At 43.4% G+C, this 20155-nt stretch overlaps 1 protein-coding gene across 1 annotated transcript; it reads left to right on the forward strand.

Moving 5' to 3' along the window:
* Positions 1-234: 234 nt before the first annotated feature.
* LOC116304454 (kelch-like protein 2) lies at positions 235-7540 on the forward strand. Its single transcript, XM_031714191.2, has 5 exons — positions 235-524; positions 2193-2529; positions 3113-3385; positions 3851-4161; positions 6248-7540. Exons 2-5 carry the CDS (start codon positions 2194-2196, stop codon positions 7068-7070), a joined length of 1743 nt encoding a protein of 580 aa, XP_031570051.2. The 5' UTR covers positions 235-524; position 2193; the 3' UTR covers positions 7071-7540.
* The last annotated feature ends 12615 nt before the right edge of the window (positions 7541-20155 follow it).

Genomic DNA, 20155 nt, shown 5'->3' on the forward strand with positions numbered 1-20155 from the left:
TATGAGCACTAATTATAAACATTTATATCAAAACCTATCTTCAAAAAATAATTTAGAAACAAAAGTATTAAAAAAGTCGGAATCTTTATAAATAATGTCTATGCCGACATTAGGCAAAATTTTTTAAATAATTCTAAGCGCTCGAATAAAAATATAGTGCCAATGTTGCCCCCACCCCCTACCCACAGGGAAGTATTTGTCTGATAGGGCATCATGGGAAAGGGAAAATATAGTTGTAAATAATTATCAGGAGCTTGGCGAGGGAGGAGAATTATTCTGTGGTTTACGGCAGATCTCTTCAGCCGATTTCTTAAAGCTACTGACCAAACGCTCCTTAGAAAATTCAAGAAGGTTTCTAACATGTTATCTATGGCTTGAAGTGGTATTTACCAGCAACGATAACCACATCAATTTTCTTCAGCAAAAACTCGCCATCTTTGCTCGTCGTCTTGTTTCGCATTTCTTGGTAGTTTGACACATTCCTTAGTTCTGGATTCCTTTAGCTGTCGATTATTTATTCGCAGGTATGTGAGCTTTGAAACTCTCACTTCTCCAGTTGCCAACCGATACAATTTTTTTTGTGTTTATTAGGCTAATAACTTTTTGTGTTGACTGTACTCCTCATATGTGGTTGTGGTTAACAGTTTACATAAAAGTGCATTATTCTATAGTTCCTAGAATATTATAATTTAATACCAAATTAAATATAGAAATAATGAAGTAAGAAGAATAAATGAATTAAGCTTACTTGTCAAGGGAAGTCCCAAGGAACTGTTGTGTAGTGGGAAAATCTGGAGGCACAACAATAGAGGCTTTTTCCCTGAAATGAATTCTTGGGTAATTAATAAATTTTTTTGTGATGTTCAAAGCTCTCTATATGTCGTTTGTAGACTAGTTGGTGTTTATAGACATTAGCTGCAGTGTGACATTAGTGTGCTAAACATTATCACAATAGTTCTTGCAAAGTTGTTTTGTTTTATCAGCTTGAGAATCCATCCCTGTTTGGCATCTATCAACTAGTGCTACTTTATACACTCAAGTGCAAAATCATTGTCAGTTTTTGACATAGAAAATAGAGTTGAGCATCATCCACTAATTAAAACACTCAATGAACTTACCGGCTCCGTATAATAGGCTTATTAGAAACAATAACTCCGCCCACAACACCGAAACTAGCGACTCACACTCATTACATGGGTGCCGCCAATTACGCAAATCCAAGTAATTAGGCTATTGTTATCATATGGCTGCAGTATAAATATGACCAATCTGACTTTATTCTTCACTTGACTCTAAAGATGACTTCCGCTCAGGTTGTTGAAACGTCATGCAGTCCCATCAAACAGTCCTTCTCAGGACTACATCCACCCTGATGATCATAATACAAATATTGTTACTTTGATTAACATTCATTTACCTGGGTTCAGACCATTCTATACAATAAAAAATAGAAGCTGGAGACCATAATGGTACATGGGAAGTGTGTTAGTTAGATGTATCTAGTGATTGAAAATTTTGTGGAATGTTCATAAAATTTCACACTCACAGAAAGCATAGAGGCTTTTAAAACTTGTTATATATCGACTGTATATCTCAAATGAACACATCAAAGGATTATTATGTTATTTCCCAGAATAGCTTTTGGTCTCGGCTTATTCTTTCTATGTTTTAAACCCGACAGTGATTTTGCAATCAAGTATGGACTGGAGTTCTAGCCAGGCTAAAGTTAATTTGTAATAACAACAACTAACAATGATGATAACAACAGCAACAATGACAACAATAATGACCACGATCATGAATTACATACTGTGTTTTTCATCAATAACCTTACAGACAGTCACAGACAGTTCAAACACTGCTCCTCAGACCTTCAAACCCTTAGATCTTGATATTTTGTTTCTTTTCTTTTAAAAAAAGCCAGAAGCAATAATTATTAGGTTTTGAATTTTGCAGCCAAGGCAAAATTTCCCCTTGTCAAAAATCCTTAGGACATAGACAAATCAGTATAGTAACTGTTTTTTTCTTTTTGTTGTTGATCTTGTGTCCTTGAAAATTGAATATTAGTCCTTAAAAAGTCCTTAAATTTTGTATTACAAAATCTGTAGGAGCCCTGTACATATACATAAAAAAATGGATATTTTTTATCAGTTCTTTAATTGATAAACTAAATTATTTTCCCCTCTCATTAGCATGGATTTCACCCAGCAACTTGCTGAAGAGGACAAAGTTCCTGTTCCACCCTACAAAGATCTTGATCATTGTAACAAGGGATTCCAGGTTATGAATGCACTCAGGCACCAAAACCAACTGTGTGATGTCATATTGAAAGCAGGAAATGTTGAAATTCCTGCTCACAGAGTGGTGTTAGCTTCTTCTAGCCCTTATTTTTATGCCATGTTTACTGGAGAACTTTCTGAAAGCAAGCAAAATGTAGTGACGTTAAAAGAAATTGACAGCACAGCACTGGAACTGTTGGTGGATTTTGTTTACATTGCAGAAATTGAAGTGACTGAGGAAAATGTACAGGTAAAGTCTGCCTGGTAACCATTTAAGCTGCAAAGTAATATAATTGCACAAAAACTAGGTTATTTTGGATACAGAGATAAATCCTGCTATCTTGAACACTTAGGGGAAATAAAAAATAGTTCAAGATAGTAAGGATTTGAGAAGTAAATTAACTGTTTTGTGCAAACAGAAATGAATATTGCTTAATGAATGCTGGTGCCTTGTAAGGTGACGTGTATGAAAAGCTGAGGGAGGGAGGGAGGGAGGGATGGATGGATGGAGTGAGTGAGTGAGTGAGGGGGTGTTAAATGGATAAGGGGGTGAATGAATGGATGGGTGTACAGAGAGAGGAAGTGGTAAATGAATGGATGGATGGACATACAGTAGGGAGAAAGGGATTAATGGGTGGGTGAATGGATGAATGGATGGGTGCCCAGACAGAAAGATGAAAGGATAGATGAGTGGAGAGGATGGGATAGGGTATGATATGACATGATGAATGGAAATAAAATGGAGAAACTCTAAATCAATAGACCAAGCTAGATTGAAAAATATGTTTAATGACTGACATCCTTCATTCAATAAATATTTGTGCTATTAACAGGTCCTTCTACCAGCAGCTAACCTTCTCCAGCTAACAGAAGTAAGGGATGCCTGCTGTGAGTTCCTGAAGGCTCAGCTTCACCCATCCAACTGTCTGGGCATCAGAGCATTTGCTGATATGCACTCTTGTTCTGACCTGATGGGATCTGGTCATTGCTATGCTGAACAGCATTTCAGTGAAGTAGTTAATGGGGAAGAGTTTGTTGGTCTACCCTACATGCAAGTAGCAGAGCTGATATCAAGTGATCAGTCGTGTGTTCCATCAGAAGAAAAGGTAATATTGATACATTCTAAATAAAAGGATGGCTATGATGGTGGCAATGGTGTTATTGATGGTTGACAATAATAGCATGGTGGGGGAGGGGTGAGGGGGGTGATGTGCATGGCAGTGATAGTGGTGGTTGAGATGTTGCTTATGATGGTGGTATTGAAGACAATGATGATTGTAGTTCATGATGATGATAATGGTGGTGGTAGTAGTGGTGCTGACAACAGTGGTGGTGGTGATGGTTTTGATGACAAGGATGATGTTAGTTCATGATGATGGTGTTGGTGTGATGATGTTGGTAATGATGTTGGTGGTGGTAGTGATGCTGATGGTGGTGATGCTGGCAGTGGTGATGGTGATGATGATAATGATATTAATGATAGTAATGATGATAGAATGTGATCATTGGCGATGATGGTGATAACAATGCAAATCTTTTAATATGAGCTTCGAATGTTCAAATCTTGCCAGGTGTTTGAATCAGTAGTCAGGTGGGTAATGCACGACCCAGAACATAGACAAGATTGTCTTGCCCAACTGATGGAGCATGTGCGACTTCCGCTTCTTTCTCGGGAATACCTTGTCAGCCGAGTAGAGACAGAGGCTTTGATCAAGAACAATGTTGCATGTAAAGACTTTCTCATAGAAGCGCTAAAGTATCATTTATTGACGAGTGAACAGAGGTCAATGCTACAGACACCCAGAACACGACCCAGGACACCCATTGGGTTACCTAAGGTTATGTTTGTCGTTGGTGGACAGGCACCCAAAGCTATACGAAGGTGAGAATCTTAATCTTAAAGCAATTTTCTGCGAGAAAACAACACGAAACGCTCACTTTTTTACTTAAGAAGAGGAAAAAAAAAAAAACTAAAAAAACGACACGAACCTCTTTGCTGATCTGAGTCAGGGAGCGGCTAACTTAGAGATCTAACCATAAACAAACACTGGACTGATATAAATCAGGGTATGGCTAACTCAGATCGAATTGGAATTTAGCATGTTAGGTTTTGTGGAGGGAGGATAACCGGCCGCCCCGGAGCTCTTATCAAAGAACTCTGCTCACATGTGATGTCGAGTGTAGGAATCAAACCCAATGCCCCAGAGGTGAGTGCACTTTACCATGTCACTCTTCTTCACTCCCTAAACACAACGCAGGGTGATCAACATTAAAAGTTGCGTGCATCAAAAAGTATCCAGTAAGTGTTAGTCCGAATTCATTAAAGTTAAGTTGAATGTGACGATATCGTACACAAGCAAAAGAGCACGCGTGAAGATATACAGTGCAGTCCATAAACATGTGTACATTTGACCGCGGGCAAATCGCGAGCAGATCGCACCACATGCTCGCGATTTGCACCCGCTCTGCACGCGTTTTGACCGCAAAATGATCGCACCTTTCTCTATTGTTGTTCGCGATTTGCTCGCAATTTGCTCGCGATCACAGCGTGCTCGCGTGCATGGTGCGCGAGCAAAATCATGAAAAGCTAAATATCGGCAGAATTTTCACAGTTCCTAATCAAAATCGGGTTTCCATCTTCGTATTCTTTTTTACAAGCAGTTGGTCGTGTTAGGGCAAATTCGTAAAGAAACGTTCAACAAACTCCGCCAAGAAGGAATAATCATAAGGCTTTACGATCAGTAAAGAAGAAACATAGTCTGTTGAAAGACATTTGTATATGGTTTTGAAGCATATTTGGAGCGATCATTTCACGATACGATCAGTGAAATTGACCAAGGACAGCGTTCTCTTCTACCATATCGAGTCCGTTTCTACCATCTCATGACTCGGATGACTTTAATTCCCCATACTCTAATCTATGAAATGTGTGTTTTGGGTAGCTTTATTATTCTTTATCATTTTTTAACTTGCCAAAGTTCGAGAAAAATACAAAATACCTTATGCGCGAAACATCGATCGACAAAAGCGACGCCATATTGTTTTCGTGTAATCAAGAAGCTTTTCCTAGTCGTTTACTGACGCTTTCTTTTCTTAAAATCCATTAGACTTTATTATTTGCACTAAAAAGCTAAGACGAAATGATCTAGCGACTTTATCTGGAATAAATTTGAGGCCATTTAATATCTGATGTGAACGCCAAAAAGTTAACGATTGAGTGGAACGATCGAGCTCAGTTTACGGTGTTTCATAGGCCGGGGTCTTTTCGCTACCAATAAGTTTTTAGTCTGAGTAGAGTAGTTTGTTGAAAACAATACAATATCTTTCTTCTTCATCGAAAAATTGAATGTTTAGGACATATTAATTGCTTCTGACTTGCCAAGGTTCGAGCGAGAAAAACCAAAATACCATGTAGGTGCTTGGCAACATGCATATTGATTTGCGGTAGATGGCCGATTGAGCTGTTGTATATTTCGTTTGTGGAAAAACTGCAGCGGCACTTTCTGTTAGTATTAAGGTATTCACATGTGTGAAGCAGATCGAACAGTGCTCAAACACGACACCGACACGACACTAATGGGAAGCACGGGTGGCGTGCGCTGCTAATGCGCCGCCTCTCACCAACGTGGCCCGAGTTCGAGTCCTGCCGATCTCGGTGTTGTATGTGAGTAGAGTTGTTTGTTGGTTCTCTCCTGTGCTTCGAGGGTTTTCCGGGTTCTCCGGTTTTCCTCCCTCCTCAAAAATCAACTTCTAAATTCTAATTCGATCTTTGGGCTTTCACTTAGTTTGGAGCCCAGCTCTGTTGTGATTGTCCCACGCTGTGATATGACAGCGAAAAGCTTTGTAGATTTTAGATTTTAGACACAGCATAACACGTACGCTACGTAGGTTTAACAGTCATACGAAACCTGTCTGTCCCATAAGTTTAGATTTCAAGCCTAACCCTTAATTTTACCTTTTGTTTTCAGTGTCGAATGCTACGATTTTAAAGCAGAAAAGTGGTATCCTGTGGCCGAGATGAACTCTCGTCGTTGTCGCGCCGGGGTGGCTGTACTTGACAGTCTCATCTATGCTGTAGGTGGTTTTAATGGTTCTTTACGCGTGCGCACGGTCGATTGTTACGACCCCATCAAAGACCAGTGGCGTCCTGCTGCTTCAATGGAAGCACGACGTAGCACACTAGGGGCGGCTGTGCTGAACGGGTTGCTTTACGCTGTTGGTGGCTTTGATGGCACGACTGGACTTAGCACTTGTGAGGTCTATGACCCCAAGTTAAACGAATGGCGACCTATCGCAAATATGAGTAGCCGACGGAGTAGTGTCGGTGTAGGAGTGTTAAACGGAGTATTATACGCGGTCGGCGGTTATGACGGCGCATCAAGGCATTGTCTGAGTTCCGTCGAGTGCTACAACCCTAACACCAATGAATGGAGTCTGGTCAGTGATATGAGCACCCGGCGTAGTGGAGCGGGAGTCGGAGTTGCAGAAGGAGTCATGTTTGCAATAGGAGGACATGATGGGCCTCATGTTAGAAAGAGCGTGGAATCTTATAACCCTGATACAAACACATGGAGGCCTGTGTCAGAAATGAGTATGTGTCGACGAAACGCAGGGGTTGCTTCAGTTAATGGACTGTTATTTGTTGTTGGGGGTGACGATGGATCGACTAACTTAGCCTCAGTAGAGGTTTATAACCCTCGAACAGATCAATGGGGATTGCTTCCTTCATGTATGAGTATAGGACGCAGTTATGCAGGGGTTTCTGTTATAGATAGGCCAAACCCGAAATAATGATCTCTGCCATGGATCTTGACTGAGATCAACGTACATATGTCTCCCGGTGTATGTGAGATCTTCAAAATGTTCCTGGGGATTGCGCTCACTTCACATGCAAGGCAAAGTTTATTGATGAGATGATGGTCAATAGATGTCAATAGTTAGTTTTGTTATAGGATTTTCGATTCCACTAGAGCTATACACGTCATTGCCTTGTTTAATAATTTACTCTCATGAAGTGCTAGCATCTGGTGTTGCCAAACAAGAGGGAAAAGAACGAAAAGTAACAGTAAACTCAAAGCCCTGAAATAGTATTATTGGTTTTATTTTAGTAATTTGCTATAGGCTCGAAGCTAGAGATCAGCCCTGATAAATAGGGGAAAAACAAAGTAGAGTGCAAGCAATTAGAGTGCACGCACTAAACCCGTGAAACAAATACTAACTTTTAGTACTAAATGGTGATCAATAAACAATAGAAAACAAAGGATTCTGTATGAAATAGTACTAATTAGTACTAATTAATGTTCACGGATTTAGTGCGTGCACTCTAATCCGTGAAACGCTAATTACTAAATAGTACAAAATAGTGCTAATTAAACAATAGAAAACAATGGAATTTGCATGAAATTGTGCTATTTAGCATTGCTAAAGTTTCACGAATATATTTGCACTCTAGGAAGAATTGTATGTTATAAAAAGTGGTGTGAAATGGGAAAACAATACACAGTAGTGGTTCACATTTGCAATGTTTTCGAACCCGTAGCATTGATGTTTAGGGAAAAACAACCGACCCTTACTAGAACAGTTGATCCCTTGTGACAATCAGACCAGTCAAAGTATTACAGGGTCAACAGGAGGGGGGGGGGGGGGGGGGGCACTCCAGTTTCCAATAAAATAAAACGGTCAAATCACGTTGCTGAAGTAACTCTTTACTAACCAGGTTGTAGTTAGCTGCAGTTGTGTCTGTTTTTATTATACAATTATTTCATCAGCTCTTAATAGTTACATGAAACATAAATTTACAAATTTAATAAAATAGGCAGTTGTAAAACGCATGTGTCTACTGCCACTTTAGATTTTAATTGTACAAAATTTCAAAGAAGTTGTACAGATTACATAAGTAGGAAAACAATGTAAATAAAACGATATTAATATGACTAGCCTGATTATACACCGAGAAAGATGTTAGGGAGGCATATATTTGGCGTGGTTGAAAGATTTTAAAAAACCGCGCTGAAATTAGCAGCCAACTCAGCAACCAACTCAATATTTCGCAATATTGCCTCGAATGCTAGAAATTACGAATGGTATATCCAAGGAAAAGCTTTTGATAAAAATAAAGATACAACTATCAAAATAATATTAATATCTTTAATAAATTACTTAATTAAGTTTTAGGCCTGGGTCTTTCTCTACATCACACACTGAAGGGTTATTACTTCATGTAAGACTACATGGGTTGTCCCGGCTTTATACGCCACTGTTTTAAAGAATCCGTAAATTCGTCTGCATTCCCCTGCGTTCCCTTGTGTTCCCCTGTATTCCCATGTATTCCCTTGTGTTCCCCTGTATTCACCTGTATTCCCATGTGATCCCCTGTGTTCCGATGTGATCCTCTGTGTTCCCCTGTATTCCCCTGTGTTCCCATGTGTTCCGATGTGTTCCCCTGTGTTCCGATGTGTTCCCCGGTGTTCTCCTGTGTTGCCCTCTATGAATCTCCGACTTCACAAGTGTTCCCTGTGATTCACATTGTTCTCCTGTGCTCCCCTAGTGACCCTCTTTGTCCATTGTAATTACCTGTGTTTACTTGTGAATCACTGTGATCTTCAGTGCGCACCGGGGTTCTCCTGTAATCCCTTGTATTTTTCTGAGGTTGGGAAGGGGGAGGGGGTCCCTCTTGGACTCTCAAGCCATGCCCATAGATATTGAAAGCGCCACAGTTGAAAAATTATTGCTATGGCCCAGAAAGGGGTTCATAAGTAACCCATAAGAAATAAAGAAAACAGAGCTAATCACAAGAGGATGCGAAACATAACTCAGAAAAACCGAGAATCACAAAAGAAACCAAAGGGAAAAAATTAACATAAAAACTGATAATAGCAGGAAACGCTTGTCACAGAAAATAGAAGGGAATACGTGGGATCACAGGTGATGACAAGGGAACGCAGGTGAACACAGGGGAATACAGGGAATCACAGGGGAATACAGGGAAATACGGGGGATCACATGGGAATACAGGGAATCACATGGGAATGCAGGTGAATACAGGGGAACAAAGGGGAACGCAGAGGAACACAGAGAAACACATGTGAAAACAGGGGAATGCAGGTGAATACAGAGGAACATAGGGGAATACCGGGAAACACAGGGGATCACATGGGAATACAGGGGAATACAGAGGAACTCAGGGGAATACAGGGGAACACAGGGAAACACAGGGGAATACAGGGGAATAAAGGGAAACACAGGGGATCACAGGGGAACATATGGGAATACAGGGGAACACAAGGGAAAATAGGGGAACATACGGGAAAGCAGGAGAACACAGGAGAAAACACATCGGGAATGCAGGTGAATATAGAGGAACATAGGGGAACACATGGGAATACAGGTGAATACCGGGAAACACAGGGGATCACATGGGAATACATGGGAATACACGGGAACGCAGGGGAATAAAGGGGAACACAGGGGATCACATGGGAATACAGGGGAACACAGGGGAACACAGGGGAACACAGGGGAACACAGGGGAACACAGGGGAACACAGGGGATCACAGGGGATCACAGGGGATCACAGGGGAACACAGGGGAACACAGGGGAACACAGGGGAACACAGGGGAACACAGGGGAACACAGGGGAACACAGGGGATCACAGGGGAACACAGGGGAACACAGGGGAACACAGGGGAACACAGGGGAACACAGGGGAACACAGGGGAACACAGGGGAACACAGGGGAACACAGGGGAACACAGGGGAACACAGGGGAACACAGGGGAACACAGGGGAACACAGGGGAACACAGGGGAACACAGGGGAACACAGGGGAACACAGGGGAACACAGGGGAACACAGGGGAACACAGGGGAACACAGGGGAACACAGGGGAACACAGGGGAACACAGGGGAACACAGGGGAACACAGGGGAACACAGGGGAACACAGGGGAACACAGGGGAACACAGGGGAACACAGGGGAACACAGGGGAACACAGGGGAACACAGGGGAACACAGGGGAACACAGGGGAACACAGGGGAACACAGGGGAACACAGGGGAACACAGGGGAACACAGGGGAACACAGGGGAACAAAGGGGAACACAGGGGAACACAGGGAAACAGAACACAGGGGAACACAGGGGAACACAGGGGAACACAGGGGAACACAGGGGAACACAGGGGAACACAGGGGAACACAGGGGAACACAGGGGAACACAGGGGAACACAGGGGAACACAGGGGAACACAGGGGAACACAGGGGAACACAGGGGAACACAGGGGAACACAGGGGAACACAGGGGAACACAGGGGAACACAGGGGAACACAGGGGAACACAGGGGAACACAGGGGAACACAGGGGAACACAGGGGAACACAGGGGAACACAGGGGAACACAGGGGAACACAGGGGAACACAGGGGAACACAGGGGAACACAGGGGAACACAGGGGAACACAGGGGAACACAGGGGAACACAGGGGATTACTGGAGAACATAGGGAAACAAAGGGGATCACAGACAAATTTAGGGAATCTTTGAAATAGTGGTGTATAAAGCCGGGACAACTCATGTAGTCTTACACGAAGTACTGACCCACTGAATAAACTCAAGAACGAAAAGAAAGAAACACGTCACACGTTTATTAATGAAAAACCGTCTCAACTAACAATGCGTAACATAAATCTCTAACGAAGTTGTTTATTAACTTTTGCAATTGAAAAAAGTGACATTTATAAACACCAAATTACGAAACACAAAGAACGTGTAAACATTGAATGAACAGTCACTTGAAAAAATCTTGAAAAACAATATACAGGGCACCCACTATAGAATATTATCTAATAATAAGTAATGGGTTATTTATAGTTAATAATTATGATGAATTCACAAATAAACTTTATAAGATAGAAGACAGGTGGTGGTGGTGATAAGCGATGACGTTAGCGATGATGATGATAAGCGTGACCCAACCCACTGTGTTTGACGAAACACTCAAAGCTGCTTAGAGTTGTTTGTTGATTGAACACTTTGTTTGACTATCCGGAATACTTGGTTATTACATTTATAGTTGATTTTTATTACATTTATGGTGGGTATTACATTTATGGGTTTTATTTCATTTAAGGGTAATACAGCAGCCGTTGATGTTGGCAAATGTTTGTTTTGTTTTTGTTTGTGGAAAAAGAAGATGAAAACGTTTTCAATATATATAGCGAGTTCCATAAATTATTTATACATTGTGCGGTCTCTATCTTGAATTTAAAATTTTTAAATGGCCTATATATTTATAGGTTGGCTTATGAATATAATTTTTCAAGAGATGTGTTTCATTCAGTAACTTTTCCGGCGTTCAATGTTTACTTTTTCTTTGAGGTCCTTAAGCTTATTCACTTTTAAAAGTACTAGTAAAAGTACTAGTGAAAGTTAATTATTTTAAAAATTCGTTAGAGAGGTACTTGAAATGGGTGTAAATTTTTTTATGAATTAATTGTGCTTGTGTGTTTTTCGGTTATTTTGAATTAATTCTTAGTGTGCAAGAAGAAAGTAACACATATTTCAATATAACCAGCCTCGATCTTTTATCTTATACAGTTTATTTGTGAATTCATAATTATTAACTATAAATAACCCATTACTTATTATTGGATATCATTCTATAGTGGGTGCCCTGTATATTGTTTTTCAAGATTTTTTTATTAAGTGACTTTTCATTCAATGTTTACACGTTCTTTGTGTTTCGTAATTTTGTGTGTTTATAAATGTCACTTTTTTCAACTGCAAAAGTTAATAATCAACTTCGTTAGAGATTTATGTTGCACATTGTTAGTTGAGATGGTTTTTCATTAAGAAATGCTGTGACGTATTTCTTTCTTTTTTTTCTTTTTTTCTTTTTGAGTTTATTCAGTGTGTGATATAGAGAAAGACCCAGGCCTAAAACTTAATGGAATTTATTTCAATAACAAGCAATAATGGCAAAAAGCGCCAAAAACTAGACCTTCAGCAGCAGTAAGGGGGACTCGCGGTCGATGTCAAAGATTTACGGGTTTTACAGGCGGTTTAAGGAAGGCGCCGGCAGCGGGAATAAGCCGCGCGATAAGTCCTTACTGCTGCTAGTTGTCGAACCGCAAACGGAGGTTAAAATATCCCTTACATATAGATGGACGCCATCACAAGTATTCGAAATAAAACTGTGCGCCGACTGCGAACTCAGGTGTTGGATCGCCTGGATGCTGACTTTGCCTTCACAACATTTATGGAGGGAGATACGGACGAGACGATGACAGAAGAAAGGGCTGAAAGAATAATTAACTTAATACCCGAAGGTAACTACCGGTTGGAGCTAACGTTCATAAAGTATTTAGACGGCGAGTGGATGATAGAAAAGGGGCGCAATCCTATCAGGGCGTCTGGTAAGAAGGACCTGTTTGTCTTAAACGAAAACACACGCCCGGGAGCATTGGTAGGAATAGACATGCTGTTCTACGAGGTTGCTTACCCGGTTACCGTAGTCATTTACGGTGCGTACGAGATAAAGACGCCAGACGTTAAGAAGTTGAAACCGATGCGACATCCCGGTAACTGCGTAGGGAAGTTAGTAAGAGAGTTCTTTGAAGACTCCTCTCGGGGCGGTAAACTGACTTTAAAGAGAAGAGAAGCCATCAGGAAATGGGAAAAAGATACTAATAGGACCGGAGGGTCGATAGACAACATCAAGAAGTTAGAAACGGCGCTGGAGAGGCGAATCCATGTGAAAGATATCACCAACGGCTTTATTTACTCCGGAACACACAAATATGGGGGCCGCGGTGCGCCTATAGTCATCTACCAGCACAATGGGCACGCCTGGCGTGAACTGCGGTTCCCAAGAAAGAAGGAAACGAAGGTCTATAAGAATTCTCCATTGGCAGAGTTAATCCATGAGAATTCCATTTGGTTGATGGATTCAGAAGGAAGTCAGTTTATGACGCAAGACGGCACTTTGTATCGACCCGAAATTGAACAACAGCGCATTCAAAGCGCCTGTGAGACCTTAGGGGAAGACTTCTCTGACGAGGTCCTTAGCAGTCGCAGCTTGGACTTCTTAGCCGCAAAGAAAAGAAATGGATGGAAACCTACCCCAAAAGAGTTCGGAGACATAGCTAAAGCTTGTGTAGAACACGGTCACGGTGGTCTGTGGAACATGGAGTACGATGAAGACGAATACGTGTCGCTGGATATGAAACATTGTTACCCCGCAAGTTTTAAAGGTCTAGGGGATTGTAAGAAATATTACGACCGTTACGGACATCCAGACTCCCAATTCTTCCGCGTTTCGTTAGACGGTCACTACGACGCCCCAGCAACTGGATTCGTACGATTAACGTCTTGGAAGTTGGCTAAAGACTTACATCCCATAATTTACGCGTGGTACGGGAAGCATCTACAAGAGAAAAAATGGATACCCGTACCTCTATTGAAGTTCTTTGAAGAGCGCAAGCTTTTAAAATACACGGCGCATGAAGCCATACTTTGTCATGGCGCCTTTACGCAATGGCTCCCAGAACACAACCCCACAGCACGCGTTGTCATAGGAAAATTCACACAGGGCGCTAAGGAGGGCGAGAAACACATGCAGCGACGCCTGATAACAGACGAAGGTGAGTTGAGTTTCCTCATAAAACGTGCCCATGACCAAGGAACCATGGTATCCGTGGAGAAGTGGGATTATTTCATAGAAGCCGAGCAAAAAGAACAGAAATGGAATGCACTTTGTTACTACCAAGACCACAGGCCGCAATATTACCACCTGCGTGCGAGTATGTTAGCATATGCGCATATTAACCTACTTGCGATGCTCCTACGGTTTGACAAAGAGGACGTTCCGCGCGTAGCCACGGATTCCTTGTACGTAAAGCCTGAAGTGTTAGAGAAGGGAGAAAGGATTCTACACCGAAGGTGAGTTGGCGGAAAGTGGTCAATGGCGCGTTAAAGATGAGGAGATAAAAGCATGGAGAGAACGTGTAGAATATCACGGAGAACATCTTTGCGGTAGCGTGGAACCAACCGGGGAGCCACTGCCTTCGGTTGCCGACCCCATTTCCTACCAACGCTTCTCTTACCTCTACGGTACAGGAGGCAGCGGTAAGACTACGCGTGTGTTAGAACTCTTTCCTAAGATAAAGGTGCTAACGCCAACGCATCGTTTGGAAAGAGAAATCTGCGAAATGGGTTACGACGCGCAGACCTACCACAGCTTCTTCCGTTGGAATGGTCAAAAGTGGGTACCAGAAGCCATCCACGACATACCTCCGGTGATACTTTGGGATGAGATTTGCACCGTATCTTTGGAAATCCTCAAAGAATTCGTAGAGTTCCTTCGCGGGAAATGTCAAGTAATATTCGCCGGAGATCCCTGCCAGCCTCCTCCAATAGCCGGAGAAATGCCCCACGAATGGCTAAAGGGGTTCGTAGACTACTCTGAAGAAATTAACGCCGACTACCGCAGTAAGGATCAAGTAAGGAACCTGAAAGCGGAATTAAGGGGGCTCAGTAATGCCGAGCAATGCAAGACACTGCGCAAACGCGTACGAGCGAAGAAATACGAGGACTTTCTATACGCCTGGCATCCTAAAGATCTGGTGCTGAGCAGCAAACGCGCAGCACAGTCTCGCATACAAAAGGATTTGCTAAATATACACCAAGAGCGCTTCCCTACGCATCCCGTACCTGTTTGCTACAAACCCCACGACACCCGCATGCAAAAAAGAGACGTCTGGGTACCTGGTACCGACATCCAACTGCAAAATGCGGTAACGCATGATAAAGCCTGGGTACCCATAGAAAAGGTGGAAAAAATAACCTCCCATCCAGACTGGCGCTTAGGCTATTGCATGACGGTCCACAGCGCGCAAGGGCTTACCATAAAAGAAACCTTATGGATCATAGACCAGCGGCTGTGTTGGAGCAACCTTATCTACACCGCCGTAAGCCGTGTGGAGTATGCCAAACAGTTAAAAAGAGCCTGGGGTCCGCAATTGCGCTACGATAAGACCCCAGAAGACGTAGCCAAAGAGAACATTGCTAAGAAACTCCTTCGCTACAAGCGGCACGACGAAGAAAAAGATATGACGTTCGACCTATGCGTGGACGACGTCTATAAGAAAGGGGCGCGGTGTGCCAAGTGTAACATACCTCTACTATGGAGGTTTGACCCAAATGACGATCAGCAGTTCTCCGTGGATCGTATCAACAACAAGCGCGGGCATTGCAGAGGCAACGTAAGGCTGACATGCCTAGAGTGTAATCGGGCGCGTGGAGCAGCATTACTCTGAGTCTTTGGGGACTATGAGCAGCTCTTCCATGACGAATCCGCGACTTGGGTCATTTAGGTAATACAACACGGGTTGCCCTTCCTTGGTGACGGACTTCGAAATCTCATACGTTTCCAGGGACCAGTTAGGATCCGTGGCTCTCTTACTGCCACCTTCGAGTTCCCCCGGCTGATAGAGGTATCTGACCACTATGTTGCGGGGTAGCTTTTTTTCCTTCAGTCCGACCGCCCTTGAACTTCTGACGTAGGACCTGTGCTCCACGTGTTTCTTTTTCATAGCATCCTTGGGTTTTATTCCCGTAGCCCTGGCCGCCTCGTTGTTCAAAGCCGCGACGACCTGGGGGAGCCTCTGAGTCCATTCCCTGTTGCGTTTGGAGGGATCTTCCAGCTCTTTCCAATACTGGTACCCAAAGAGACGCTCGGCCAAGGTCTTATTGAATCTTTCGACGATGCTCTGACCCCTGTGGTACTCAGCCTCGGATCTCCTAATCTTAGTGCTGTGGTCTTTCAGGGTCTTAGTAACCACGCCCATGAACTCTGTCCCCGCATCCACTTGCAGCAGCTTAAGCCATTTCAAAACGCGTTTATAAATCCTACCTAGGGCTTCTGCGACTTCCCCAGAATCCTTGCTGGTTATGGGTTCGGCGTCTTTGTATCTGCTTGCGATATCAACTACGGTCAAAGCGTATCTATAGGTCTTCTTTCTCACCTTATCGTGCGGCAAGTAAAGCAAGTCCGCCTGATGAACTTCATTAGGGGTATTTACGGTAAAGCTGGGCCTGGGAATGTACTTGGGCACGGGAAGATAAACCTGCCAGTGGGTTTGTTTTCTTAGCCAGTTCTTAGCCGTTTCATCTGATACCCTGGCCGCGGTCGCGAGTTTCTTGATGGCCGACGCTCCTTTCCAATAGCCTTCAGGCCCATAGTAAATCCTTTTGAGTTTGTCCTCTACGCGGCCCATTATATGAATTCCAGGACGAGATTGATCTTACGTCCGTTAAAATCCACCGTCTTTCCGTCCACCTTAATGGTGATGTTTATGCTTTCTACCAAATTAGACAAATCATAGCTTAAAGAAATGGGAGTGTATTCTACTGGGTCAAATGGATTACCTTTGGGCAGAAACTTGGACATAAGAGAAGACTTTTCTCCATTGTTGTAACTATGGACCAAGTCGCAATAGACTTCGTAAGAGGATGCGACTTTCCATTTCACAGGTATGGCTGTGTCGGTAATTGTCTTGCCCGAGGCACATAATAAAGATCCCAATGGGTCAGACTTTCCAAAAGTTACTGAATAGTTTGGCATATTATGTTTGAAGGTCATTTCGTGCGGCAATCCTGTGGTGAGCGTATAACCGTGTTTTGCTAATTCCTTAGCAAGGGTGATTGGTGTGTAATGTCCATCGGGCAGCAATACGCCTTGATAATTGCCGCCGCCTTTATGCTCAGTGACCAAGGCATTGACTAAATTATACCAAGAATTGTACAAAGAGCAACTAACCAACCGAACCTTATGGGCTTTAATGGGGGGATTCAAATAAGTGGTAAAGTTATTTTTATCGCTTTCCAAGAAGACGATCATATATTTCAGGAAACACAGTTTCCTTCGTTAGAGCAGATACGCCAAAGCTACGCCTCCCGCCAGCCCTGCGACTCCTACGAAGACCAACTCACTATCTTTTTGTTTCTTAGAAGGCTGGTAGTAATTCTTAAACTGAGGCCTTTTTAACCCCGTTAATGCCGCGGGGTGTGCTTGCGCATAAAGTTTGAAGGCGTAGTCTGTATTTTCGAAGTTCTTATCCGCCTGCATTTTGTCTTGGTAGTTCTTGTCCAACCAATCCCTGTAAGCTTGTCTTTTTTCATTCCAAGCCGCCACGTCTCGCTGATATTTCTCCAGCGCTAAATCATGCCTTTTCCTTTCGGCGGCCAAATCTCCGCTGCGATCACCTCTAACTAATCTATCCAAATACTGACCACCATAATTAGCTCCAGTGAATGCTAAAGCTGCGACGACTCCACCTGCGACCACGCTAGCCATTATATATTAGAAAATCACAGGGATTTTCACGAGTTATGTCGTTGGCAGGTACTTTTCCTTCCGTAGGTAATCCTTTACCATGATAGCTCCGCCTACGGCAGCGGTCATCTTGGCAAAGTTAGCGAAGCTCTTGCTTGGGTCTTCAGTAAAGTCTTCTTTGAGCACTTTCTTACCAACCCAACCAATACCCGCAACAATGGAAGTAATGATAGCTGCTTCTTCAACAGTTTTCAATAACGCGGTTGACATTATATTACAGAGCGAGAAGGTTATTATTCCATTTCAGGGATCTTACTTTTTCTAACAGCCGGTTCCACGGGTGCGTGCACGGGCGCGTGATATGTTGGCGGTTCTACTTTTGGCTTCGTAGCCCGCCATTGTAAGTAAAGGCTGCCTGCTGCTATAGCAACTCCTAACGCGCCAATGACGTACCCAGGATTAATGAAGGATTCCTCTTCTTTTTCCTCCACCTTTTCTTCTTTTTTGGCTTTGTTCTTTTTATTCATCTCCGCGAGCTTCTTACCGGCAGCGACTCTGCCTGGAGATTTAACCTTGGTAATCTTTTGCTCCTCTTGGGGCTGCTCTACCTTCGACTCTGGTTCACTCATTTATATCTAAGGACTTGAAGGACTTGATAAGTACTTGACTAAGTACTTAAGGACGACTTGGAAATAACCTGGGCGCGACCTGACCAAGTACTTAAGGACGACTTGACTAAGTACTTGAGGCGACTTGATCAGGTACCTCAGCAAGTGCTGCCTGGAAGACCTTTTCGACTTCTCTGTCCTTCTTGAAGTCCTTCCAAGACACCAGTACCTCCTTCAAGTCGACATGCTGAGCTACGTGAAGTGCCGCAGAGGCGACTGCCATTAACTTACCGCACTTCAAAGACAACCAGCCGCAGGTTATCTTAAGTTCTTGGGCGATGACATAGTCCTCGCTTATGTCCTTCCGCAGTTGCTCCACGTCGTCTATGGGCAGCGCAAGTCCGAGAAGCTTGGTGGCCAGCTTAATGGCTGAGTCTGCTACGGCGTCCGTGGTCTTACTTGCAAGGGCGGCCTCGTACCTCTTATGGAACTTCTTAACTTCCTCTTCTGACAACTTATTAACTTGCTCATGGGTAAGTTCCTTGCCTATCATTTCTTTACACTTCCCCGAAGACACAAGGATGTTAAGTTGTTCCTTAAGGTTACTTTCGTCTAACTGCGCGGGGACTTCATCTAAGAGCTGCTCAATGTCCATATATGTTAATGGAATACGGAAACCTCAAAGAGAAAATCATCTTGGAATGTTGGTGCGTTTTTAAATGCCGCATGTATTCGTGTAACTGTTCCTTGGATATCTCGCCGCCGTAGTCGCTTAAGATGGTTTCCAGGTCAGACTTACTGGGCGTATAAAATACTACGAGAGAGCCTATGTTTTCCCTGAAGGGTTTAGAGACACTGGTAAGCTGCTGCGAGAGCAACCAAACGCTGATATTGTCATGCCTACCGCTGAAGGCGAGTTTAACGAGCTCGGAAGTGCGTCTTTTTACGTCGTCCCCACAGGCAATGTCATCCAATATGAGGAGCGTCTGCGTATCTTTAGGGAATTGTTTGTGCCAGAACTTCAAATGGCTGGATAACTCGTTAGGGTCTAAGATATCTACGAAGAAGTCGTCATCTTTCACTCCTATGCCCGTCCAGGTGCGGTTGTTCACGTAGGTGGGGCATAATAGCACGATGTAGTCGAAGTGGTATCTAAAGGGTCCTAATAGCTGCTCCACTACGAATTGGGTCTTTCCGCAGCCGGTGGGTCCTACTATCAGAGCGTTACAAGGAATATGGTTCGGATCCATTATATATACGATGGACCCAGTGGACGCAGTGCAAAGAATTGTCGCCGACGCAAAAGATAAAAGAGACACCATAGAAATGCAAAGGGAGGAGATCGATCGGTTAAAAGAGCGCGTGCAGGAATTGTACGATGAAATGTGCGGTCTGAAGCGCGCAGAACGGTTTGGTGCGCTTTTGACGATGGCGGGCTGGGCGAAAGATTCCGTTAAGGACTTCATGCGGTATCCCTTATAAGGGTTAATAAATTCTTATTATATAATGAAGTGTAAGGATTGCGACAGGGAGTTCAGTAGCAAACAGGCTTTGCAATATCACCAAAAAAAGAAGGTATGTTTTAAAGAGGTGGATAACGTCACCGCCTGTGACACTTGCAGCCGGCAGTTTAGCAGTAAACAGGCGCTGCGATATCACGTGGAAGGAAGGGTGTGTTTGAAGTCTAAGGAAAGACGCTGTGCTGATTGCAATCGGCTCTTTAGCACGCCCCAAATGTTGCAATACCACCAAGAAAATAGGGTGTGTTTAAAGGATGTGTGTGCGCGCTGTGGGGAGCTCTTAACCGACGCATGGCATCAACATAGATGTCGTGGTAATTATGATTTGGATGTCGTATGCGAGGAGCATGGTGATATCGCAGCGAGATGTTGCCCAGCGGAAACCATAAGGAAGTTAACTCTTCGTAAGAAAGAA

The sequence above is a fragment of the Actinia tenebrosa genome, unplaced genomic scaffold, assembly GCF_029948245.1.
Source record: "Actinia tenebrosa isolate PJP-AT-01 unplaced genomic scaffold, QUT_ActTen_1.0 PGA_scaffold7__59_contigs__length_16204524, whole genome shotgun sequence".
In the NCBI taxonomy this organism is placed as follows: domain Eukaryota; kingdom Metazoa; phylum Cnidaria; class Anthozoa; order Actiniaria; family Actiniidae; genus Actinia; species Actinia tenebrosa.

Bases quoted from the DNA above. Each gene is read 5' to 3' on its own strand.
- LOC116304454 (XM_031714191.2), top strand. From the start codon at position 2,194: ATGGATTTCACCCAGCAACTTGCTGAAGAGGACAAAGTTCCTGTTCCA. The intron at 3,386-3,850 runs GTAATATTGATA...AAATCTTGCCAG, and splicing joins GTGTTCCATCAGAAGAAAAG to GTGTTTGAATCAGTAGTCAG. The intron at 4,162-6,247 runs GTGAGAATCTTA...TTTTGTTTTCAG, and splicing joins GCACCCAAAGCTATACGAAG to TGTCGAATGCTACGATTTTA.